Genomic DNA, 26,336 nt, shown 5'->3' with positions numbered 1-26,336 from the left:
TCGGTAATTCCGGGGTTCGTTCAGCAGTTTTAGGCATTCACCTCTGTAAACTTCGATTGGTAAAATTACCGTTGCTCCCCCCTTGTCCGCAGGTTTTATGATCACATCCGGCATCTTGTCGAATTCTGCAAGGGTTTCCCTTTCCTTCGAAGAGAGGTTGTTAAACACTCTTCTATCCTGATTTTTTAGTTGGTCAATTTCCCGAGTCACTGCTGTTTCAAATGCTAGTAAAGCCGGTGGCATTGTATGATTTGGAGGGGTAAATCTAGATTTTCTTCTCAGGCCCGTGTTTGTCTCCTCTTCTTCTTGTTCAGTAGCCTCTTTGCTGTGTTCAAAAAAGACCGATAGTCGTAGTCTTCTGAAAAATTCAGCCACTTCAATCCTTACGTTGAAAATATTGGTTCTGTTCGTTGGGACAAAACCCAGTCCTTTATTTAAAACCTCCTCTTGGGTTTTCGTGAGTACTCTAGTACTAAGGTTTAATATTCCCGAGGGGCTTTGCTCGTGCTGGGCCTGGGTTCTTGTAGTGTGGGGTCTTCTCGGTTTGTTTCCCATTGTACCCTTTGTCCCCGCCGGTTGTTTCCGCCTCTCCTGGGGCCTCTCCCTAAAAAAGGTTGTTGGTACGGTTGCCAATTGTATCCAAACTGGGGAGGTTGAAAAGGTTGCTGCATGTATGGATTCCATCCAAATGGGGGCGCCTGTTGATACTGTCCCATTTGTTGGTATACTCCCCGATTTCTTCTGGACCTGTTTCCTCTTCTCCAATTCTTTCCCTTCCGTTCTTCAAAGGATGAGTCACTGGAATATTTTTCCGATCCTGTGCTTTCTGTATCTGAAAGATCTGATCTTTCTTTCTCTGTAGGGTTGTAATCTTCCTTGGAGTATGGGAAGGTTTTTTCAAATTGGAACCTTTTTAGGTCCTTTTGGAATTTCGTGATTTTAGCTTGGGTTAGGTATTCTTTATACTCATTTATGATTTTGTTGTTCTCTTCCAGTTTCTTTTTGAATTGTGCGATCGTTATCTGAGTTTTTAATCCATTTTCCAATGTCTTAATTTCTATGAGGAGGGCGTCAGAAAGTCTCTTCGCTGTCTTAATAATTAAAACCAACCAATCTCTGGTACATTTCCAAGCGATCAGTGCCCAACAGCGTCTAAATTCTGGGTCATTGAGAAAGATTCGTGGAGAGTTTGCTACAATCAGACCGTTTGGCGCGATGTTACCCCTTAAATACTCGGTCATAATTGCTCCGTGTAGTAGGGTTTTTAATTGGGTCCTTTTTAATTCAGTTAATGAATCCCAATCCCCATTGTTTTGGATTACCTGTGTCAGTGTGGTGTCGGAAATTAATGATGGTTGCGCTAGAATGGATGATATTTCATCATCATCGTAGGCTAATCCCTCAGCCATATTCCCAAGCCTTTTGTTGATCACTATATGGGGGTTGCCTAAGTTCTACCTGCAGGGGTTCCCCTTAACAAAGAAATTTTTTGTGGGGGGCCCTTACCCTTTCTTTAAGGGTCGTGATATTAGCTCTCAGGGCTGTGGAGGCCCCTCTAAACTCTTTTTCACGTGTGGAGAGTGAGAGAATGAAACTACCAGTTGCGTTCTCCCAATACAACTTGTTTTCACCATGGACAACTGTAGTCTGAGACTGTATTCCCCATCCGGGGGTACAGACTGTTCGAGATGGTCCTACTGTATTGCCGTCAGTTGGAATATCAAAGATATTGACGGAAACGCCTCACTCACATAATAGTGACATGCTTCATCATCGGCGTTACCTCCACACCCAGATAAGGTGGTACTATCTGGGCGGACTCAACCATAGATATACCGGGAGTTCTGATAAGTAGGTCACTGGTTTATGAGGCGAACCAGATTTTTTGGTTAAAAATACCTACAAGTGTACCTCCTCTTGATCCTTTATTCTGAGGCACTTGTGATATAGATAAAAGCCTAATGTTGGGGTTTTTTTTGAACCTTCGTGTGTTCAATTATACCCTCTGTTCGATGCCAACATGTTTCGGCCCTCCCTAAATAGCCCAGTCGGGTCTGGGGCCTTCGTCAGGGCGTGGTGTTTATAAAGCCTACTTATGAGTCCTTATTTGGGCTTCTTACATGTGTTCCATGCACACCAAATGTGAGGCCTAATGCACTCACCTGTATGTCTTTTGTTCGAACTCCAGTAGTTTTTCTATAAGGAGTAAAAAGATCATTTTTAAAAAAACTCGCATTTCTCTTTCATGTATTTCATGTATTTCATGACCATTGTGCAACTCTAGTGCTCATAAAATTTTCAATGCTCTTGAGTGATTTGGTGCCAACTGACTACGTGCTCACTATTCAATTGTATGTGAGACTATTTGTTCGTGATGCATATTTTTATGCCGTCTCCATTACATTTGCAACCTCAGAAAAAACTCTCACCACCTCAAGTGATGTTCTAATCCATAATTGTGGGGTTTATCGAAAAAATACGGAATTCTTCATTAGACTATAGGGGATATATCAATCCGGACATTCAGTGTATAATCAATACCTGCGCTGTTCAGGTGTGTTCACAAGTGACCTATTTGTGGGTGGTCTATACGTGCTCTTATCCATAAGTTTTGGCAGCGTGTTGAGTGCTCATAACTTTATTTGTGTGTAAACCCTAAAACTTCATTAGAAATTTAGCACCCTGCTCGGTGCAGTGCTCACCTACTGGTGGATGCTACTTAAGCATCATGCAGGCTGGAGTGTGTCAAAGGTGGCGTCCTGTAGTCACACACTGTATTAAATAATAAAGGTTTAGTTGTTTTAAACATCATGTCTTATACGATCGTTTGGACGTTTGTCTCCAACTATCAACCTCACATTAGGTTTCATTGTGTATTCTTTTCACCCCCTTGTGTTTGTGCACGCCGGGTGAAGGATAGGGAATTAATGTGGACAGTATTCCCATAGTCCGCTCGCTTCTATTCTCCCCCACTCTCTCGTGGTTGTACCTCTGCTCTTCTGGCTAAGTACCTACTTTCATTGTGGCTAAGTGCATACAATTCGTTTCCCGTATTTCCCAATGGTATCCCTGTATTTACCGTTTTACATACAGCGGAAAATAGTGGGCGTGTGAATCGTATTACCTTTTAAAACATCCCGCACCCATTCGCGTTTTATTTTTGCACTAAACGATTTTAGTTTAAGCATTGTATTCGCCGTCCCTCTGTGATCTACGTTAAAGGATAAGTCTCATGCAGCCGGAATTACCCCACTTACTTCGTCAAGGATCCGCCACCGCCGATCTACCTAGTACACCACTCGCCTGCCGTCGAATGGTAGTGGCACATCCTTGATTCGTTTTTAAACCTTCCTCTTGATTGGTTTGGTTGACACTCATTCCTCTTTAGTGTGTCCTCTATCGTCCCTCGGAGGTTTACACAACTCGCGATAGGTGTGGGATCATGGGTACTGTAGTTTTATGAGCTTTTTCACGATTTTCAAGAAACACCTTTCCTACGATTCCCTCTCTCGCGTGTATACGCGTTTCTGTTCGTGTTCGGAGCCTGAAACGCAGTTGTACGTGCTAAGTGCATTCGTGGTGTTTATGGTTGCTGACCATCTGTTTAAATTTTGTATGTCCCAAAAAGACACATTATACTCCCGCTTGGTGGAAATATACTCAGAGACCGACTGAATCTATATATAATATGTTTAGTCCAGTTCTGTGGATTTTTTGTTTTCTACTGTTTGTAATAGGTCTACGTTTGTATCTCTATTATTTCTTTTCTCACTCTTCGTATTGTGTAGTTGTTCTTCTTGTAATGTATGATGGCCAGCCTGCTCAATGTCCTGCATTACGTTATAAGCATTTCGATGGTACATATCAACACCCAGTTTTTTGCCCATTGGTTTTTAGCCCCTGTCCTCAGTTATTTTGTAATTATTTTGGCCTAACTGAGGGTCGTCCATGGTATTTCTTCATTCAATCCCTGTGTTGTACTAGACATGCGATAGATCCATCGTTGTTCTAGTTTAAATAGTTGTTTTTCAGTGCTGTTGTTAGGTAGCTTCTCGATTACTGTCCATGTAAAGTCATTTTCATTGTGTTTAGTGGTCAGGAAATGACGCATCATTTTTGTTATCGTCTTCCCACATCTGAATGTGCTCCGATGTTCATTAATTCGCACCTTGACTTTTCTTGTCGTCATTCCTACATATTTCTGATTACAGATGCAGGTCATTACATACACCACATTCTTGCTGTTGCAATTGCTGAAAGAGCGTTGCTCCCACGGGGTTTGTAAGCCAACATCGATCGTCTTGCTGGCTTGTGTCAGCCGACACACATTACATGATCCACATGGGAAGTGACCCACCACCTCTGGTAAGTTCCACAATGTGTTTTGTTGTCCTTGTCTTGTTGGTACCTTCGGGCGGGTATGTACGACAGAGTCTTTTATGGATTTGCCTCTTTTAAAAGCAAATAGTGGTTTTTCCAGTTTCAAGCCCCCTGAGTTCAAGGTTTTCCAATGTCGTAGGACGATTTTCTTGATTATGTTTGAGTCTGTTCCAAAAGTGGTGACACACACAATTCTTTTTTGTTCTGGTCTTACTACTGGTTCAAGAAGTCCTTCTCGGTTGTTATTTTTGGCCCTTCTATATGCTTGTTTAACTAGTTTCTCTGGGTATGTTTTGGTCTTTAATTTCTTGGATAGTTCTTTAGCATGGGTTTCGTACTTGGCTTTCTCTGAGCAGTTTCTTCGCAACCTGAGGAACTGCCCTACCGGCAGATTGTCTTTCAATGCCTTCGGGTGGAAACTATCATATCTTAATAGGTTGTTTACATCAGTTGGTTTGTAGAATACTTCAGTTTCCAATGTTCCTTCCTTAGCCCAGATTTTCAGGTCCAGGAATGTGATTGAGTCTCCATTCAACGTCATGGTGAATTTCAGATATTCATCCCTGGTGTTCAACCATGTAAGGAAATTTTTTGCTTCATTCTCGTCTCCTCTCCAGATTATGAAAATATCATCAATGAATCTCTTCCAGACATTCAGATTCATCTGATACGGGTTAGTCTCATTGAAGATGTATGTGGTCTCAAAATCATGGACGTACAGGCAGGCAATGCTTGGGGCACAGGTCATGCCCATGGAAGTTCCGTGGGTTTGGAGAAAGTATTCACCCTCAAATTCGAAATAGTTCTTCGTTAGGGCTAATCTCGCACAATCCACCACGAACTGAATCGGTGTTATAGCCGTCCACACTTCTTGCCTTAGTAATTTCTCAATCATTCTTAAAGAAGCCTCTTGTGGAATGCTGGTATACAGCGCTTCTACATCCAGTGTGATTAGGAAGTCTGTCGTAGGTTGGAAACTTAGAGACTGGAGTTTTCGCAAGATGTCTTGGGTGTCTTTCAGGTAGGATGGCATTTTCTCTACCAGTGGTCTCAAGAAGAAATCAGTAAATTTGGACAGAGGTTCCAGAATGGAACCAATGCCAGAGACTATTGGTCGGCCTGGGGGAGGATTTTTGTTTTTGTGCACCTTTGGGAGTATATAAAAGTAAGGAATTCTGGGATCCACTTCTTTCAAAAAGTTCTCCTCTGTTTTAGTGATCCACCCTTCCTCCCCTGCTTTTGTTACCATCTCACATATTTCTTTTTTCAAGTCTGTGGTCGGATCTCTCAGTAACCTTCGGTAATTCCGGGGTTCGTTCAGCAGTTTTAGGCATTCACCTCTGTAAACTTCGATTGGTAAAATTACCGTTGCTCCCCCCTTGTCCGCAGGTTTTATGATCACATCCGGCATCTTGTCGAATTCTGCAAGGGTTTCCCTTTCCTTCGAAGAGAGGTTGTTAAACACTCTTCTATCCTGATTTTTTAGTTGGTCAATTTCCCGAGTCACTGCTGTTTCAAATGCTAGTAAAGCCGGTGGCATTGTATGATTTGGAGGGGTAAATCTAGATTTTCTTCTCAGGCCCGTGTTTGTCTCCTCTTCTTCTTGTTCAGTAGCCTCTTTGCTGTGTTCAAAAAAGACCGATAGTCGTAGTCTTCTGAAAAATTCAGCCACTTCAATCCTTACGTTGAAAATATTGGTTCTGTTCGTTGGGACAAAACCCAGTCCTTTATTTAAAACCTCCTCTTGGGTTTTCGTGAGTACTCTAGTACTAAGGTTTAATATTCCCGAGGGGCTTTGCTCGTGCTGGGCCTGGGTTCTTGTAGTGTGGGGTCTTCTCGGTTTGTTTCCCATTGTACCCTTTGTCCCCGCCGGTTGTTTCCGCCTCTCCTGGGGCCTCTCCCTAAAAAAGGTTGTTGGTACGGTTGCCAATTGTATCCAAACTGGGGAGGTTGAAAAGGTTGCTGCATGTATGGATTCCATCCAAATGGGGGCGCCTGTTGATACTGTCCCATTTGTTGGTATACTCCCCGATTTCTTCTGGACCTGTTTCCTCTTCTCCAATTCTTTCCCTTCCGTTCTTCAAAGGATGAGTCACTGGAATATTTTTCCGATCCTGTGCTTTCTGTATCTGAAAGATCTGATCTTTCTTTCTCTGTAGGGTTGTAATCTTCCTTGGAGTATGGGAAGGTTTTTTCAAATTGGAACCTTTTTAGGTCCTTTTGGAATTTCGTGATTTTAGCTTGGGTTAGGTATTCTTTATACTCATTTATGATTTTGTTGTTCTCTTCCAGTTTCTTTTTGAATTGTGCGATCGTTATCTGAGTTTTTAATCCATTTTCCAATGTCTTAATTTCTATGAGGAGGGCGTCAGAAAGTCTCTTCGCTGTCTTAATAATTAAAACCAACCAATCTCTGGTACATTTCCAAGCGATCAGTGCCCAACAGCGTCTAAATTCTGGGTCATTGAGAAAGATTCGTGGAGAGTTTGCTACAATCAGACCGTTTGGCGCGATGTTACCCCTTAAATACTCGGTCATAATTGCTCCGTGTAGTAGGGTTTTTAATTGGGTCCTTTTTAATTCAGTTAATGAATCCCAATCCCCATTGTTTTGGATTACCTGTGTCAGTGTGGTGTCGGAAATTAATGATGGTTGCGCTAGAATGGATGATATTTCATCATCATCGTAGGCTAATCCCTCAGCCATATTCCCAAGCCTTTTGTTGATCACTATATGGGGGTTGCCTAAGTTCTACCTGCAGGGGTTCCCCTTAACAAAGAAATTTTTTGTGGGGGGCCCTTACCCTTTCTTTAAGGGTCGTGATATTAGCTCTCAGGGCTGTGGAGGCCCCTCTAAACTCTTTTTCACGTGTGGAGAGTGAGAGAATGAAACTACCAGTTGCGTTCTCCCAATACAACTTGTTTTCACCATGGACAACTGTAGTCTGAGACTGTATTCCCCATCCGGGGGTACAGACTGTTCGAGATGGTCCTACTGTATTGCCGTCAGTTGGAATATCAAAGATATTGACGGAAACGCCTCACTCACATAATAGTGACATGCTTCATCATCGGCGTTACCTCCACACCCAGATAAGGTGGTACTATCTGGGCGGACTCAACCATAGATATACCGGGAGTTCTGATAAGTAGGTCACTGGTTTATGAGGCGAACCAGATTTTTTGGTTAAAAATACCTACAAGTGTACCTCCTCTTGATCCTTTATTCTGAGGCACTTGTGATATAGATAAAAGCCTAATGTTGGGGTTTTTTTTGAACCTTCGTGTGTTCAATTATACCCTCTGTTCGATGCCAACATGTTTCGGCCCTCCCTAAATAGCCCAGTCGGGTCTGGGGCCTTCGTCAGGGCGTGGTGTTTATAAAGCCTACTTATGAGTCCTTATTTGGGCTTCTTACATGTGTTCCATGCACACCAAATGTGAGGCCTAATGCACTCACCTGTATGTCTTTTGTTCGAACTCCAGTAGTTTTTCTATAAGGAGTAAAAAGATCATTTTTAAAAAAACTCGCATTTCTCTTTCATGTATTTCATGTATTTCATGACCATTGTGCAACTCTAGTGCTCATAAAATTTTCAATGCTCTTGAGTGATTTGGTGCCAACTGACTACGTGCTCACTATTCAATTGTATGTGAGACTATTTGTTCGTGATGCATATTTTTATGCCGTCTCCATTACATTTGCAACCTCAGAAAAAACTCTCACCACCTCAAGTGATGTTCTAATCCATAATTGTGGGGTTTATCGAAAAAATACGGAATTCTTCATTAGACTATAGGGGATATATCAATCCGGACATTCAGTGTATAATCAATACCTGCGCTGTTCAGGTGTGTTCACAAGTGACCTATTTGTGGGTGGTCTATACGTGCTCTTATCCATAAGTTTTGGCAGCGTGTTGAGTGCTCATAACTTTATTTGTGTGTAAACCCTAAAACTTCATTAGAAATTTAGCACCCTGCTCGGTGCAGTGCTCACCTACTGGTGGATGCTACTTAAGCATCATGCAGGCTGGAGTGTGTCAAAGGTGGCGTCCTGTAGTCACACACTGTATTAAATAATAAAGGTTTAGTTGTTTTAAACATCATGTCTTATACGATCGTTTGGACGTTTGTCTCCAACTATCAACCTCACATTAGGTTTCATTGTGTATTCTTTTCACCCCCTTGTGTTTGTGCACGCCGGGTGAAGGATAGGGAATTAATGTGGACAGTATTCCCATAGTCCGCTCGCTTCTATTCTCCCCCACTCTCTCGTGGTTGTACCTCTGCTCTTCTGGCTAAGTACCTACTTTCATTGTGGCTAAGTGCATACAATTCGTTTCCCGTATTTCCCAATGGTATCCCTGTATTTACCGTTTTACATACAGCGGAAAATAGTGGGCGTGTGAATCGTATTACCTTTTAAAACATCCCGCACCCATTCGCGTTTTATTTTTGCACTAAACGATTTTAGTTTAAGCATTGTATTCGCCGTCCCTCTGTGATCTACGTTAAAGGATAAGTCTCATGCAGCCGGAATTACCCCACTTACTTCGTCAAGGATCCGCCACCGCCGATCTACCTAGTACACCACTCGCCTGCCGTCGAATGGTAGTGGCACATCCTTGATTCGTTTTTAAACCTTCCTCTTGATTGGTTTGGTTGACACTCATTCCTCTTTAGTGTGTCCTCTATCGTCCCTCGGAGGTTTACACAACTCGCGATAGGTGTGGGATCATGGGTACTGTAGTTTTATGAGCTTTTTCACGATTTTCAAGAAACACCTTTCCTACGATTCCCTCTCTCGCGTGTATACGCGTTTCTGTTCGTGTTCGGAGCCTGAAACGCAGTTGTACGTGCTAAGTGCATTCGTGGTGTTTATGGTTGCTGACCATCTGTTTAAATTTTGTATGTCCCAAAAAGACACATTATACTCCCGCTTGGTGGAAATATACTCAGAGACCGACTGAATCTATATATAATATGTTTAGTCCAGTTCTGTGGATTTTTTGTTTTCTACTGTTTGTAATAGGTCTACGTTTGTATCTCTATTATTTCTTTTCTCACTCTTCGTATTGTGTAGTTGTTCTTCTTGTAATGTATGATGGCCAGCCTGCTCAATGTCCTGCATTACGTTATAAGCATTTCGATGGTACATATCAACACCCAGTTTTTTGCCCATTGGTTTTTAGCCCCTGTCCTCAGTTATTTTGTAATTATTTTGGCCTAACTGAGGGTCGTCCATGGTATTTCTTCATTCAATCCCTGTGTTGTACTAGACATGCGATAGATCCATCGTTGTTCAAGAAAATCGTCCTACGACATTGGAAAACCTTGAACTCAGGGGGCTTGAAACTGGAAAAACCACTATTTGCTTTTAAAAGAGGCAAATCCATAAAAGACTCTGTCGTACATACCCGCCCGAAGGTACCAACAAGACAAGGACAACAAAACACATTGTGGAACTTACCAGAGGTGGTGGGTCACTTCCCATGTGGATCATGTAATGTGTGTCGGCTGACACAAGCCAGCAAGACGATCGATGTTGGCTTACAAACCCCGTGGGAGCAACGCTCTTTCAGCAATTGCAACAGCAAGAATGTGGTGTATGTAATGACCTGCATCTGTAATCAGAAATATGTAGGAATGACGACAAGAAAAGTCAAGGTGCGAATTAATGAACATCGGAGCACATTCAGATGTGGGAAGACGATAACAAAAATGATGCGTCATTTCCTGACCACTAAACACAATGAAAATGACTTTACATGGACAGTAATCGAGAAGCTACCTAACAACAGCACTGAAAAACAACTATTTAAACTAGAACAACGATGGATCTATCGCATGTCTAGTACAACACAGGGATTGAATGAAGAAATACCATGGACGACCCTCAGTTAGGCCAAAATAATTACAAAATAACTGAGGACAGGGGCTAAAAACCAATGGGCAAAAAACTGGGTGTTGATATGTACCATCGAAATGCTTATAACGTAATGCAGGACATTGAGCAGGCTGGCCATCATACATTACAAGAAGAACAACTACACAATACGAAGAGTGAGAAAAGAAATAATAGAGATACAAACGTAGACCTATTACAAACAGTAGAAAACAAAAAATCCACAGAACTGGACTAAACATATTATATATAGATTCAGTCGGTCTCTGAGTATATTTCCACCAAGCGGGAGTATAATGTGTCTTTTTGGGACATACAAAATTTAAACAGATGGTCAGCAACCATAAACACCACGAATGCACTTAGCACGTACAACTGCGTTTCAGGCTCCGAACACGAACAGAAACGCGTATACACGCGAGAGAGGGAATCGTAGGAAAGGTGTTTCTTGAAAATCGTGAAAAAGCTCATAAAACTACAGTACCCATGATCCCACACCTATCGCGAGTTGTGTAAACCTCCGAGGGACGATAGAGGACACACTAAAGAGGAATGAGTGTCAACCAAACCAATCAAGAGGAAGGTTTAAAAACGAATCAAGGATGTGCCACTACCATTCGACGGCAGGCGAGTGGTGTACTAGGTAGATCGGCGGTGGCGGATCCTTGACGAAGTAAGTGGGGTAATTCCGGCTGCATGAGACTTATCCTTTAACGTAGATCACAGAGGGACGGCGAATACAATGCTTAAACTAAAATCGTTTAGTGCAAAAATAAAACGCGAATGGGTGCGGGATGTTTTAAAAGGTAATACGATTCACACGCCCACTATTTTCCGCTGTATGTAAAACGGTAAATACAGGGATACCATTGGGAAATACGGGAAACGAATTGTATGCACTTAGCCACAATGAAAGTAGGTACTTAGCCAGAAGAGCAGAGGTACAACCACGAGAGAGTGGGGGAGAATAGAAGCGAGCGGACTATGGGAATACTGTCCACATTAATTCCCTATCCTTCACCCGGCGTGCACAAACACAAGGGGGTGAAAAGAATACACAATGAAACCTAATGTGAGGTTGATAGTTGGAGACAAACGTCCAAACGATCGTATAAGACATGATGTTTAAAACAACTAAACCTTTATTATTTAATACAGTGTGTGACTACAGGACGCCACCTTTGACACACTCCAGCCTGCATGATGCTTAAGTAGCATCCACCAGTAGGTGAGCACTGCACCGAGCAGGGTGCTAAATTTCTAATGAAGTTTTAGGGTTTACACACAAATAAAGTTATGAGCACTCAACACGCTGCCAAAACTTATGGATAAGAGCACGTATAGACCACCCACAAATAGGTCACTTGTGAACACACCTGAACAGCGCAGGTATTGATTATACACTGAATGTCCGGATTGATATATCCCCTATAGTCTAATGAAGAATTCCGTATTTTTTCGATAAACCCCACAATTATGGATTAGAACATCACTTGAGGTGGTGAGAGTTTTTTCTGAGGTTGCAAATGTAATGGAGACGGCATAAAAATATGCATCACGAACAAATAGTCTCACATACAATTGAATAGTGAGCACGTAGTCAGTTGGCACCAAATCACTCAAGAGCATTGAAAATTTTATGAGCACTAGAGTTGCACAATGGTCATGAAATACATGAAATACATGAAAGAGAAATGCGAGTTTTTTTAAAAATGATCTTTTTACTCCTTATAGAAAAACTACTGGAGTTCGAACAAAAGACATACAGGTGAGTGCATTAGGCCTCACATTTGGTGTGCATGGAACACATGTAAGAAGCCCAAATAAGGACTCATAAGTAGGCTTTATAAACACCACGCCCTGACGAAGGCCCCAGACCCGACTGGGCTATTTAGGGAGGGCCGAAACATGTTGGCATCGAACAGAGGGTATAATTGAACACACGAAGGTTCAAAAAAAACCCCAACATTAGGCTTTTATCTATATCACAAGTGCCTCAGAATAAAGGATCAAGAGGAGGTACACTTGTAGGTATTTTTAACCAAAAAATCTGGTTCGCCTCATAAACCAGTGACCTACTTATCAGAACTCCCGGTATATCTATGGTTGAGTCCGCCCAGATAGTACCACCTTATCTGGGTGTGGAGGTAACGCCGATGATGAAGCATGTCACTATTATGTGAGTGAGGCGTTTCCGTCAATATCTTTGATATTCCAACTGACAGCAATACAGTAGGACCATCTCGAACAGTCTGTACCCCCGGATGGGGAATACAGTCTCAGACTACAGTTGTCCATGGTGAAAACAAGTTGTATTGGGAGAACGCAACTGGTAGTTTCATTCTCTCACTCTCCACACGTGAAAAAGAGTTTAGAGGGGCCTCCACAGCCCTGAGAGCTAATATCACGACCCTTAAAGAAAGGGTAAGGGCCCCCCACAAAAAATTTCTTTGTTAAGGGGAACCCCTGCAGGTAGAACTTAGGCAACCCCCATATAGTGATCAACAAAAGGCTTGGGAATATGGCTGAGGGATTAGCCTACGATGATGATGAAATATCATCCATTCTAGCGCAACCATCATTAATTTCCGACACCACACTGACACAGGTAATCCAAAACAATGGGGATTGGGATTCATTAACTGAATTAAAAAGGACCCAATTAAAAACCCTACTACACGGAGCAATTATGACCGAGTATTTAAGGGGTAACATCGCGCCAAACGGTCTGATTGTAGCAAACTCTCCACGAATCTTTCTCAATGACCCAGAATTTAGACGCTGTTGGGCACTGATCGCTTGGAAATGTACCAGAGATTGGTTGGTTTTAATTATTAAGACAGCGAAGAGACTTTCTGACGCCCTCCTCATAGAAATTAAGACATTGGAAAATGGATTAAAAACTCAGATAACGATCGCACAATTCAAAAAGAAACTGGAAGAGAACAACAAAATCATAAATGAGTATAAAGAATACCTAACCCAAGCTAAAATCACGAAATTCCAAAAGGACCTAAAAAGGTTCCAATTTGAAAAAACCTTCCCATACTCCAAGGAAGATTACAACCCTACAGAGAAAGAAAGATCAGATCTTTCAGATACAGAAAGCACAGGATCGGAAAAATATTCCAGTGACTCATCCTTTGAAGAACGGAAGGGAAAGAATTGGAGAAGAGGAAACAGGTCCAGAAGAAATCGGGGAGTATACCAACAAATGGGACAGTATCAACAGGCGCCCCCATTTGGATGGAATCCATACATGCAGCAACCTTTTCAACCTCCCCAGTTTGGATACAATTGGCAACCGTACCAACAACCTTTTTTAGGGAGAGGCCCCAGGAGAGGCGGAAACAACCGGCGGGGACAAAGGGTACAATGGGAAACAAACCGAGAAGACCCCACACTACAAGAACCCAGGCCCAGCACGAGCAAAGCCCCTCGGGAATATTAAACCTTAGTACTAGAGTACTCACGAAAACCCAAGAGGAGGTTTTAAATAAAGGACTGGGTTTTGTCCCAACGAACAGAACCAATATTTTCAACGTAAGGATTGAAGTGGCTGAATTTTTCAGAAGACTACGACTATCGGTCTTTTTTGAACACAGCAAAGAGGCTACTGAACAAGAAGAAGAGGAGACAAACACGGGCCTGAGAAGAAAATCTAGATTTACCCCTCCAAATCATACAATGCCACCGGCTTTACTAGCATTTGAAACAGCAGTGACTCGGGAAATTGACCAACTAAAAAATCAGGATAGAAGAGTGTTTAACAACCTCTCTTCGAAGGAAAGGGAAACCCTTGCAGAATTCGACAAGATGCCGGATGTGATCATAAAACCTGCGGACAAGGGGGGAGCAACGGTAATTTTACCAATCGAAGTTTACAGAGGTGAATGCCTAAAACTGCTGAACGAACCCCGGAATTACCGAAGGTTACTGAGAGATCCGACCACAGACTTGAAAAAAGAAATATGTGAGATGGTAACAAAAGCAGGGGAGGAAGGGTGGATCACTAAAACAGAGGAGAACTTTTTGAAAGAAGTGGATCCCAGAATTCCTTACTTTTATATACTCCCAAAGGTGCACAAAAACAAAAATCCTCCCCCAGGCCGACCAATAGTCTCTGGCATTGGTTCCATTCTGGAACCTCTGTCCAAATTTACTGATTTCTTCTTGAGACCACTGGTAGAGAAAATGCCATCCTACCTGAAAGACACCCAAGACATCTTGCGAAAACTCCAGTCTCTAAGTTTCCAACCTACGACAGACTTCCTAATCACACTGGATGTAGAAGCGCTGTATACCAGCATTCCACAAGAGGCTTCTTTAAGAATGATTGAGAAATTACTAAGGCAAGAAGTGTGGACGGCTATAACACCGATTCAGTTCGTGGTGGATTGTGCGAGATTAGCCCTAACGAAGAACTATTTCGAATTTGAGGGTGAATACTTTCTCCAAACCCACGGAACTTCCATGGGCATGACCTGTGCCCCAAGCATTGCCTGCCTGTACGTCCATGATTTTGAGACCACATACATCTTCAATGAGACTAACCCGTATCAGATGAATCTGAATGTCTGGAAGAGATTCATTGATGATATTTTCATAATCTGGAGAGGAGACGAGAATGAAGCAAAAAATTTCCTTACATGGTTGAACACCAGGGATGAATATCTGAAATTCACCATGACGTTGAATGGAGACTCAATCACATTCCTGGACCTGAAAATCTGGGCTAAGGAAGGAACATTGGAAACTGAAGTATTCTACAAACCAACTGATGTAAACAACCTATTAAGATATGATAGTTTCCACCCGAAGGCATTGAAAGACAATCTGCCGGTAGGGCAGTTCCTCAGGTTGCGAAGAAACTGCTCAGAGAAAGCCAAGTACGAAACCCATGCTAAAGAACTATCCAAGAAATTAAAGACCAAAACATACCCAGAGAAACTAGTTAAACAAGCATATAGAAGGGCCAAAAATAACAACCGAGAAGGACTTCTTGAACCAGTAGTAAGACCAGAACAAAAAAGAATTGTGTGTGTCACCACTTTTGGAACAGACTCAAACATAATCAAGAAAATCGTCCTACGACATTGGAAAACCTTGAACTCAGGGGGCTTGAAACTGGAAAAACCACTATTTGCTTTTAAAAGAGGCAAATCCATAAAAGACTCTGTCGTACATACCCGCCCGAAGGTACCAACAAGACAAGGACAACAAAACACATTGTGGAACTTACCAGAGGTGGTGGGTCACTTCCCATGTGGATCATGTAATGTGTGTCGGCTGACACAAGCCAGCAAGACGATCGATGTTGGCTTACAAACCCCGTGGGAGCAACGCTCTTTCAGCAATTGCAACAGCAAGAATGTGGTGTATGTAATGACCTGCATCTGTAATCAGAAATATGTAGGAATGACGACAAGAAAAGTCAAGGTGCGAATTAATGAACATCGGAGCACATTCAGATGTGGGAAGACGATAACAAAAATGATGCGTCATTTCCTGACCACTAAACACAATGAAAATGACTTTACATGGACAGTAATCGAGAAGCTACCTAACAACAGCACTGAAAAACAACTATTTAAACTAGAACAACGATGGATCTATCGCATGTCTAGTACAACACAGGGATTGAATGAAGAAATACCATGGACGACCCTCAGTTAGGCCAAAATAATTACAAAATAACTGAGGACAGGGGCTAAAAACCAATGGGCAAAAAACTGGGTGTTGATATGTACCATCGAAATGCTTATAACGTAATGCAGGACATTGAGCAGGCTGGCCATCATACATTACAAGAAGAACAACTACACAATACGAAGAGTGAGAAAAGAAATAATAGAGATACAAACGTAGACCTATTACAAACAGTAGAAAACAAAAAATCCACAGAACTGGACTAAACATATTATATATAGATTCAGTCGGTCTCTGAGTATATTTCCACCAAGCGGGAGTATAATGTGTCTTTTTGGGACATACAAAATTTAAACAGATGGTCAGCAACCATAAACACCACGAATGCACTTAGCACGTACAACTGCGTTTCAGGCTCCGAACACGAACAGAAACGCGTATACACGCGAGAGAGGGAATCGTAGGAAAGGTGTTTCTTGAAAATCGTGAAAAAGCTCATAAAACTACAGTACCCATGATCCCACACCTATCGCGAGTTGTGTAAACCTCCGAGGGACGATAGAGGACACACTAAAGAGGAATGAGTGTCAACCAAACCAATCAAGAGGAAGGTTTAAAAACGAATCAAGGATGTGCCACTACCATTCGACGGCAGGCGAGTGGTGTACTAGGTAGATCGGCGGTGGCGGATCCTTGACGAAGTAAGTGGGGTAATTCCGGCTGCATGAGACTTATCCTTTAACGTAGATCACAGAGGGACGGCGAATACAATGCTTAAACTAAAATCGTTTAGTGCAAAAATAAAACGCGAATGGGTGCGGGATGTTTTAAAAGGTAATACGATTCACACGCCCACTATTTTCCGCTGTATGTAAAACGGTAAATACAGGGATACCATTGGGAAATACGGGAAACGAATTGTATGCACTTAGCCACAATGAAAGTAGGTACTTAGCCAGAAGAGCAGAGGTACAACCACGAGAGAGTGGGGGAGAATAGAAGCGAGCGGACTATGGGAATACTGTCCACATTAATTCCCTATCCTTCACCCGGCGTGCACAAACACAAGGGGGTGAAAAGAATACACAATGAAACCTAATGTGAGGTTGATAGTTGGAGACAAACGTCCAAACGATCGTATAAGACATGATGTTTAAAACAACTAAACCTTTATTATTTAATACAGTGTGTGACTACAGGACGCCACCTTTGACACACTCCAGCCTGCATGATGCTTAAGTAGCATCCACCAGTAGGTGAGCACTGCACCGAGCAGGGTGCTAAATTTCTAATGAAGTTTTAGGGTTTACACACAAATAAAGTTATGAGCACTCAACACGCTGCCAAAACTTATGGATAAGAGCACGTATAGACCACCCACAAATAGGTCACTTGTGAACACACCTGAACAGCGCAGGTATTGATTATACACTGAATGTCCGGATTGATATATCCCCTATAGTCTAATGAAGAATTCCGTATTTTTTCGATAAACCCCACAATTATGGATTAGAACATCACTTGAGGTGGTGAGAGTTTTTTCTGAGGTTGCAAATGTAATGGAGACGGCATAAAAATATGCATCACGAACAAATAGTCTCACATACAATTGAATAGTGAGCACGTAGTCAGTTGGCACCAAATCACTCAAGAGCATTGAAAATTTTATGAGCACTAGAGTTGCACAATGGTCATGAAATACATGAAATACATGAAAGAGAAATGCGAGTTTTTTTAAAAATGATCTTTTTACTCCTTATAGAAAAACTACTGGAGTTCGAACAAAAGACATACAGGTGAGTGCATTAGGCCTCACATTTGGTGTGCATGGAACACATGTAAGAAGCCCAAATAAGGACTCATAAGTAGGCTTTATAAACACCACGCCCTGACGAAGGCCCCAGACCCGACTGGGCTATTTAGGGAGGGCCGAAACATGTTGGCATCGAACAGAGGGTATAATTGAACACACGAAGGTTCAAAAAAAACCCCAACATTAGGCTTTTATCTATATCACAAGTGCCTCAGAATAAAGGATCAAGAGGAGGTACACTTGTAGGTATTTTTAACCAAAAAATCTGGTTCGCCTCATAAACCAGTGACCTACTTATCAGAACTCCCGGTATATCTATGGTTGAGTCCGCCCAGATAGTACCACCTTATCTGGGTGTGGAGGTAACGCCGATGATGAAGCATGTCACTATTATGTGAGTGAGGCGTTTCCGTCAATATCTTTGATATTCCAACTGACGGCAATACAGTAGGACCATCTCGAACAGTCTGTACCCCCGGATGGGGAATACAGTCTCAGACTACAGTTGTCCATGGTGAAAACAAGTTGTATTGGGAGAACGCAACTGGTAGTTTCATTCTCTCACTCTCCACACGTGAAAAAGAAGTGCACCCACTTGCCAGGCCCTAAACCTTCCCTTTTCTACAGGTTAGTCACCCCTAAGGTAGGTCCAAGGTACCCCTGTGGGCAGGGTAAAGTGTATGTGAAAGGTAGGACATGCCCTGGCGTGTGTGGCATGTCCTCACAGTGAAATGCTGCCAAGTTTGTTTTTCACTATTGCAAGGCTACCTGCTCCCGTAATTCAGAATGGAGAGTTTGTTCATAACAGCTTATAAACATAACTGGCCCTGGGAACTAGGCACCTGTAGTCAAACAAGCATCAAGGTCACTCCCTCGCTCCGCGGAGCCGCGGTGAGGTAGTATCCAAGCGAGGGAGCGACCTGGATGATTGTTAGACTACAGGTGCCCCTTCCCTCCAGCAGGCTCATGGGGCATTACATGGGCATTAAAAATACCCATAACAAGAGAAAATACCTATTAGGGTACAGTATCTAAAAGTGCATGTTAATTGAGGTACGCACAAACTTTTGTATAAATATAGTTATCTACCGCCAACATTTAGAGTGTTGTAGGGATCTGTCTAGGTCCTGAAGAGAAGCTAGGGGAGGGCTTCGAAACATGTCGACAAAAGAAGTACTGCCCATTGAAGCATATACCTCCGCTCATTCCCCATTTTTTAATAATACCAGCTTATAGGAACATTAAAGTTTACTCTTCAGCATAGCCAGGTATTTTTTAATCATTTATCACGTTCATGTAACCACTTCTGACCCTTCCACTCGCACTCCTACACCACACATATTGTTTGAAATCATTGCTCCAGCGTAGTCGTAGGTCGCAGCACGCCCCGTCAAGCAGCGGGGCGGGAAGACGCCGATGATGAAGCATGCCACCAAGGGTCCTTTTGGTGGGTGAGGGGTATTTTAAAGCTGTGTGCTTTCCCAGAACGTAGGAGACACACTATTTCTGAAAGGACACTTATACCCATGCTTATAAGGGTGGATCCTAATGTTTAATACATGCCGAGCTAACTGCTCATGCTTTTTTATCAATAAAGGTTTGGCATAGGTATTCCCTTATCAAGTCTACTAAATATGGGCAGATGCACAGTATGTGCTATGAAGTTCTAAATCTGTAGCCAAAAAGCTGGCAACCGGTGCGAGGTCACAGCTTTGAGTCCCATGAGCCCTCCATCTCAGTAATTGTGATTTGCAAAAGTCAAAATCGTAGATATTTGATTTTCACAACCGCCTCAAAGACAAGATTTGAGACAGGCTTCTTTGGTTGTCGTGAAGCATGTCAAGAACCAGGTGGGTATGCATGTAATCTGCAGCCGTACCCAGATAACGATGCCTCTCTAACCGGGGTGGTTTGTATTAGGAGTTTGCGGAGACATCTTTGAAGAGCAGCTACATCTGCCACAAGGAGGGACCACGTTCTAGTCGTTTGCCTTCTTCACATGCTCTCACTTTTAAATGTTGCCATTTTGGCACCATTACGTATTGGGTGTAGTGGCAGAATTTTATGTAACAAGCGCAACATGAAGTTTGCAAAATTACCTTGCTGTAACGGAAATTTCGGCCAAGCCTATTTTAAAATCTGTTGCATAATTTGCTGATTTGAACAAAAAAATCTGGTTAGAGCTGAAACAAGTGCAAACGCACCACATGATATGGCAAAGTGGCAGACCCTTTCTAAAGGTTAACTGGTCACCTTTAAGTTTCAGATTGGTGTATTAGTCAGGTAAAACCTTTGCTCAAGGAGAATTTATGTGTGTTCAAATAGCTAAATGAAAAAAGAACAAATGATGGTCGGAATGCTGAACAATCTGAAACACTCACCCCCCAAATACAGAGATCTGGGCTTAAATCCATTGTTTTTTGCACACCACGCCATTCCTGTTTGGACCGAGCATATGGAAATCAGTCTTGACCCTTCTCCCCATAGGAACAGTCAAGCCCGAACTGTTATGCCAGGTTCTCCCAGGAAACCAAACAAGTATCCTAGGACCGGTTTTTGAGTTATCACCCCATATCAGCCAGGATAGCTTAATTTCGGTGGCAAGGTGAGCATGGGACCCATGACTGGGCAACATTGATTTGTATATGGCAGAGTCCAAACTGAGGTTACATGGTGAGCAAAAGAGCGATGGGTTGGGATTTTACCCCGAGTGATTGCCAGCCGGAAGACAAATTGCAAGCATTCCTCCCATCAGCTTTTGTGTGTTTCATATACTGCCCTAAGTGGCATGGGTATGCCCAGATGGGGTCCCATGCTCACTGTGTCACTGGAACCAAGCTGTTCCTGGCTGATGAGCCCCTCCTAAACTAGGGTGAAAACGGTGCTGGGTTACTGGTTATTCAGGTATGGGCAGACCTGGATCGGCAGTTCAGGCTGGACTGTTCCAATGAGGAGCAGGGTCAAGACAGATTTGCATATGGTTGGGTTCAAACTGAGGTGGTATGATGAGCACAAAAAGGATTGATTGCCAGTGGGTACACAAATTGCAAGCATTCCTCCCATCACCTTTTGTGTGTTCCATGTTAAAAAGGCTAAATTGCAAAATAATACTGCCGGAACGTTCAACTTTGTGGCATCGTTCACTTTGTCTTGTGATGTAATTCAGTTAAACTTGCTGCAGAATTTGGTGCTCAACTGCTGCATAATTCTAGCATGCCTGATCACACCGAAGTACACAAAACCACCCTTTTTCAGCAACGCATACTTGATATTGGGGGCTAGCAAATGAGCGACTCATTAATAAAGCGACTCATGTGGGTCATCTTACTGTTCATCCCACTATATAAAAACAAATACAATACTACAGTCTATGTGAAAGAGGGAGCGATTGCTTTTCTGAGTGACTCAGATCGAGCCTGCAAACCCTACCCTGAGAATGAAATACCTGAAAAATATAAATAAAATAATAAATCAGCGCTAAACCCCTGATCTGAACCATAAAATCAGGATCAGCAGAAATAGGCTCCATTTTACCGCGTGCACACTAACCCCAGCCATACTTCGATTTCTCACTTAGTGCATACAAGGCAAAACCTACACCACGAGGATTAGTGCAAATGCAACTGGCCTTCATCCTTCGGTCTCCATTGTCTGGGCAGGGTCAATGGAGGGTTCAATCAGCACAACCCTTCAAGTCCTTGAAACCTCCTAGTTTATTTAAGATCACAGACCGCTGCGGCCACCAGTGCTAAAGCAAAACTACAGATAACATATTTGCTTTCAACAACAGAGCAGATGCAGCAAAGGAGAGTGTGGGGTTGTACACTGGACAAGCATTGGCAAAGCCAACAGGTCTTATTTACATTAGGAGTCCTCACCGAAATTGAAAAACGTCTGCTGCAGGGATAAAACACGGCTTTGTCTACAATGCATCTCTGAGCTAACGACTGTAATATGTGAAGATTTGGTGTACTTTTGAGATGAAAACACCCCTTCATGCATTGTAAGGCAAGAACTCTAAATGAGCCAGAAACATACAGCCAACAGCATGCGGAGAGAGAGAAAAGCACTCCTATGGGAAATTCCAGAGCCCACTCTGTGTATATTTCAAAGAATATATAAAAATAGATCACAGACAGCTGCACAATCAAGCCAGATGTATAAACACTTGACATGCTTGCAGATAAAAGAACAAGGTGGCATTTTGTTACGTCTAATCGCTTACGGTTTTAGCAGACAAAGAAAAGTATAGGATTGGTCAAGATGTCACAACCTGGTCAAGTGGGAAAGCTGGGATTAGACTGGAACCAAGATTCCTGGAGCCAGATTTAGCTGGACTACTCCTATACGTCATTTTAGCCTTGGTGGTCATTATTTTCGGAGTTTGTGTAATAATTCAGGGAGATTTAAACCAACTGTTAAAATCACAGAGGTAATTTCCAATAATGGATACTCTCTGGCTTGAGACAGAATTGTACCACATCTTTTTCTTGGTGTTTCTGTTACTAAGTAAAACTGGATACTTTTTGCATTAATCAAAAAAGGTTTGAAATAACAAAAAAATCATAAATGAAGCTCTAACGCAGCGAAGCTTCAAGGCACTGATAGCAGATGTCATCATTACTCAACTAAGTGGTTCTCTGTTATTGTCCTCTGAAAACTGAAGGGCAGAGCTGGCCTCACTGCTAATAATAACTGTGCTTTTCGGATTATATAGAGAGATCGCAGCCATGGGTGTGCAACCCTCTGAGCAATGTTAACCAAAAAGAAAAGACATATACTTTCTCCAATGAAAGAACCAACTTTAAACAAATAGTGAGGGACAATGAGTCACATACGTCATGGGAAGAACTGGAACCTCACTTCCATAACTCTATTCTGATACCACGGCCTACGACTTTTTAATGTTGATACTTAACATGTATACATTCCAGGTTTCGTAGTGGTTGATCTCTATGTCTATAGTGTGATATTCTGACCAAAATAGTCCTTTGCTTTCTGATCGCAAAACGTAAAGCAACCTGTCCACCTGTAAGGCCATGTGTGACACGTGGAGCTATAAAGGGCCGGGCTTCAGATAGTACAAGCCAGGCAAAGGGACATCCGAGTCAGCATCGGATAACTCCGGAATTCCTCGGGTGACATCGGACACACATCTTTCAATAAATACATCCCAAACTCCACACATCTCATACAAATAAAGTGAGATCTTCCCAAATAGCAACATTGCTTTGGCGGTCTAATGCAATCCGAAACAGACTAGTGAAATGCTGTCTGACTAGTTCTGTGGACTAGTAAATAAAAACTTCAAGGTTGAACCCTGCGACGCCCTGCTGAGCGTCAAGGTGAATTGAATGTACACAATGCAAACCTGAATGACCACAAGGTAACCTGCAGCTCAGGAACAGCAGAGAAACTCACTCTTTAAACTGCCTTTTGATTTAATGTATGTATGTATGTATGCATGTATGTGCAGATATTTATATAGCGCAAATCACCAACAAGCGCTTGCTTAGGGAACCCGTCCTGGTATTCCCCTGTGAGATAACCCAGCAGGGCATCCACAAGATGAAAGCCAGGCATCCCGCCGCGAGGGGCCATTGTGGAGATTAAGCAAGCTATTGCCCAGAGTCACAGAGTGTGAACCCATGAATCGAGTATGCACTGGAGCGAGAATTATCGAGTCCATGGACAATTTATGGACTCAAGACCCAGCCGAGCCGGGAATTGAACCCTGGTCCCGGGCTGACCTCTGCTTCCAGGTCTGCCTACTCTAACCAGTGAGCCACACTTCTCCTAATGTTAATTTGACAGTCACCGGGACTCCCAAGTAAATGGAACCGACAGCCCATTATATTTGAATAATGGTTCAGAGCATATCTACTGCAGTACGGTCACTGCACGGGCTGCCAATAAAAACATACTCAGCAACCCTGGTCCACTGGCAAGCTGTGAGAATGGACTGTGGTTATCACAGGGCACTCCCGCCACAATCTGTCTGCGCCAGGCCGGCACGTGCCATACCATCGAGTAGCTTCGACAACCAAGTCAAGGGGAGGATTCGGCATCTCATCCTTAGAAGCCTGGGTTAATATAGGCTTTCCTCGACGGTGAGCAAACTTCCGGGAGGGCACTCCTCGGTGAAACTCCAGGACGCGCCTCTCCCTGCTGCAGGCTGACTCACCGAGAGGGTGTCCCAGCAACGAGACACAGACAAACTGTGTATGTGAACAACATGTTACTGTCCAAGCCATGGGGTGAGTCAGCTTGGCGCGCGCTGGGAGCACTTTCGAGATGTGACAGCTTTTCATGGCTTAAGCAGGTCAGTCATGCTTTCTCTAGCAACTTATTGGTTCAGCTGATGCCATAAGATACAGGACATTTTACTGAAAGCCGACTTGGACACTCCCACTGGGCCAGGCGTACTCAAATTCCGAACAGAGCGAGAGAACAGGTGTTACTGGCATTACCGGCAAACCTCAGTACAGGGCTGATAAAATACGTGGCCGAGAGCGCAAAACTGAACAGGGCAAGTCTCAGTGAGGGAAAACAACAATCAGGTGGGTGGTATGGGTGAACATATTTAGGCTACCAGTGGTTACTCTGTACTCAATTCATCCCATCGCGTTTTTTTCCTTTGCTGCATCACTACAGACAGGGACTACCACGTGCAAGCCAGTCTGGGCCTGGCCTCAAAACAGTCAGTCCACGCCGAACTGCCAGACCATGTCCCTCCTGCACAAATACGCAGCCAATCACTGACATGTGTCAGCCTTCCCGGGCGGGACTCGTCGGTGCCGCGCATTTCGACCCAGGCACTGTGAGCTATGGGAGTTACAATGTGGGTATCCGCTTCCATGTGGAGAACACATGGCTTTGAACGATGCAGTCAAGACTCAACAAGACCTATGTAGATCAACAGCATGTTAGAGGCAGCCTTTGGACCCGTTTGGAGAATTTGTTAAACTGTGCTTCATAAACAGAGGCAAGAGACACTTCAATGCAAAATATTGAGAAAACGCCTCAAAATTATTAGATGATTATCTTCCAGAAACAGTTTATACTCGAGATTATAGAAGGAACAGTTTCAGCTTGAGTCAGGCGGACATTTAAAAAGAAAAGGGTGGTCGTATGAAATGAAAGCAGAAGCCCAATCTTCAAACAATTTAAATAAATCCATGAGTCAATGGTGATAAATTGAGACTGGAAATTAACCGTGATACAGCGTTGATGACCGCATGGGCTAGCCGTTCTTAACAGGTGTAGGAAAGTACTATAGAAATACTGCTAAATAACAAAAAAGTCTTCACTGTCAGCATACATATTTAATCAATCAATATTTCTGAAGCACGGCAAATCATATGTGAGGGTCTCAGGAAGCCCAAAGGAGTCAATCAAAAAGTTCGGAGTCAGACAATAAAAATAAATGCACAACTGCTCTCGATTTCAGAAAAAAAATTGTAATATGTTCCTTATGACCACAGGTGGACCCCACTGACTCCACTCCGCCTTACCTGTCGGTATTATTTCTTCTGGAGAGCTTAAGTGTGCGCCTATGGCGTTTATTGACTTTTTTCCATCATTAGCTGTATTCAACTTATAAATTATTAGTTGACCAAGTCACATGTTTTTAATGTGTACACCCATTTTTCATTTCCCTCTGGACATTCCCCACAAGCTTTGAATGTGTATACCGATTTTTATATTTCCCTCTGGACATTTCCCCACTAGAATGAAGTCTTAAGCAATGCATTTTACTGGGATAACTGGCTTATCCAAAAGGCATCTTCGGTTCATGCTGACCTTCTTCCTCAGTCTGTTGCTGAGTTTTGTGGCATCTTGCCCTGTTTCCCACACCCACGGGTGTTTTACAAAGGAGCTATTTTGGCCACTATAACAATTATGCCCAGACACAAAGCCCCTAGGTTTCCGCACTCACCTGGCGCTCAGTGAGGTTCTTGTCCGGCCCCAGCAGGTACGGAGTGAGGAATGGTTCGGACGGGCGCAGGTTGCAGAAGAAGCCATACAGGCAGAGGAGGGCTGTGGGCAGCGTCCAGCCCGGCCCGGACAGCAGCCTGGCTCTGCGCGCGTAAACTGCACCTTCCAGATCCATCGTGCAGCCTTCCGGGCCTTGTGTCCCACTCAAACTAGAAACCTGCAAGGTCAGAGCAGCCGAAGCTACTACCGGAGGCGGGACGAGGGGACTGTGAGAAGCACAAGACCGGCATTAGCTTCTACGCCCTGCCCTCTGACAGCCGCTCTACTCAAAGGAGCATACAAGGACTCCTATTGCATCACCAAGCCATGCCCCGCCTCCCTTGTCTAGGATAGGTGCCACAGTTTGTACTGCAAGAGCGCGGGGCACATGCCTCCTCGAACTAAACCCCGCCTCTTTCAGTGTCGCAAGCCGTGACGTGAAAATAGTCCCTTGCAATGGCAGGTTGGACGGGAAGAGTGACGTTAACTAATCACGCAAATAGGCACACGGGGGCGCGTCTCCAAGAGCCACTAGGTTGGCTGAAAGGCGTAAACGTCACCGCCTATGCGAGAGCTAGTGTCTGGAATACTGTGTATTGTACGGCATGTT

The 26,336-nt window shown here is 43.2% G+C and overlaps 1 protein-coding gene across 1 annotated transcript in view; it reads right to left on the bottom strand.

The window, feature by feature from the left end:
• SLC19A2 (solute carrier family 19 member 2) overlaps positions 1 to 26,012 on the bottom strand; it is a 78,551-nt gene extending 52,539 nt beyond the window's left edge. The window contains exon 1 of the mRNA XM_085622984.1: positions 25,689 to 26,012. Within this exon, the coding sequence (XP_085479110.1) occupies positions 25,689 to 25,862 (174 nt within the window). The 5' untranslated portion in view covers positions 25,863 to 26,012. The remainder of the gene's footprint in view (positions 1 to 25,688) is intronic.
• Between the last annotated feature and the right edge of the window lie 324 nt (positions 26,013 to 26,336).

The sequence above is a fragment of the Triturus cristatus genome, chromosome 8 (assembly GCF_964204655.1).
Source record: "Triturus cristatus chromosome 8, aTriCri1.1, whole genome shotgun sequence".
Classification (NCBI taxonomy): domain Eukaryota; kingdom Metazoa; phylum Chordata; class Amphibia; order Caudata; family Salamandridae; genus Triturus; species Triturus cristatus.
This window is presented reverse-complemented; position numbering and strand designations above follow the sequence as displayed.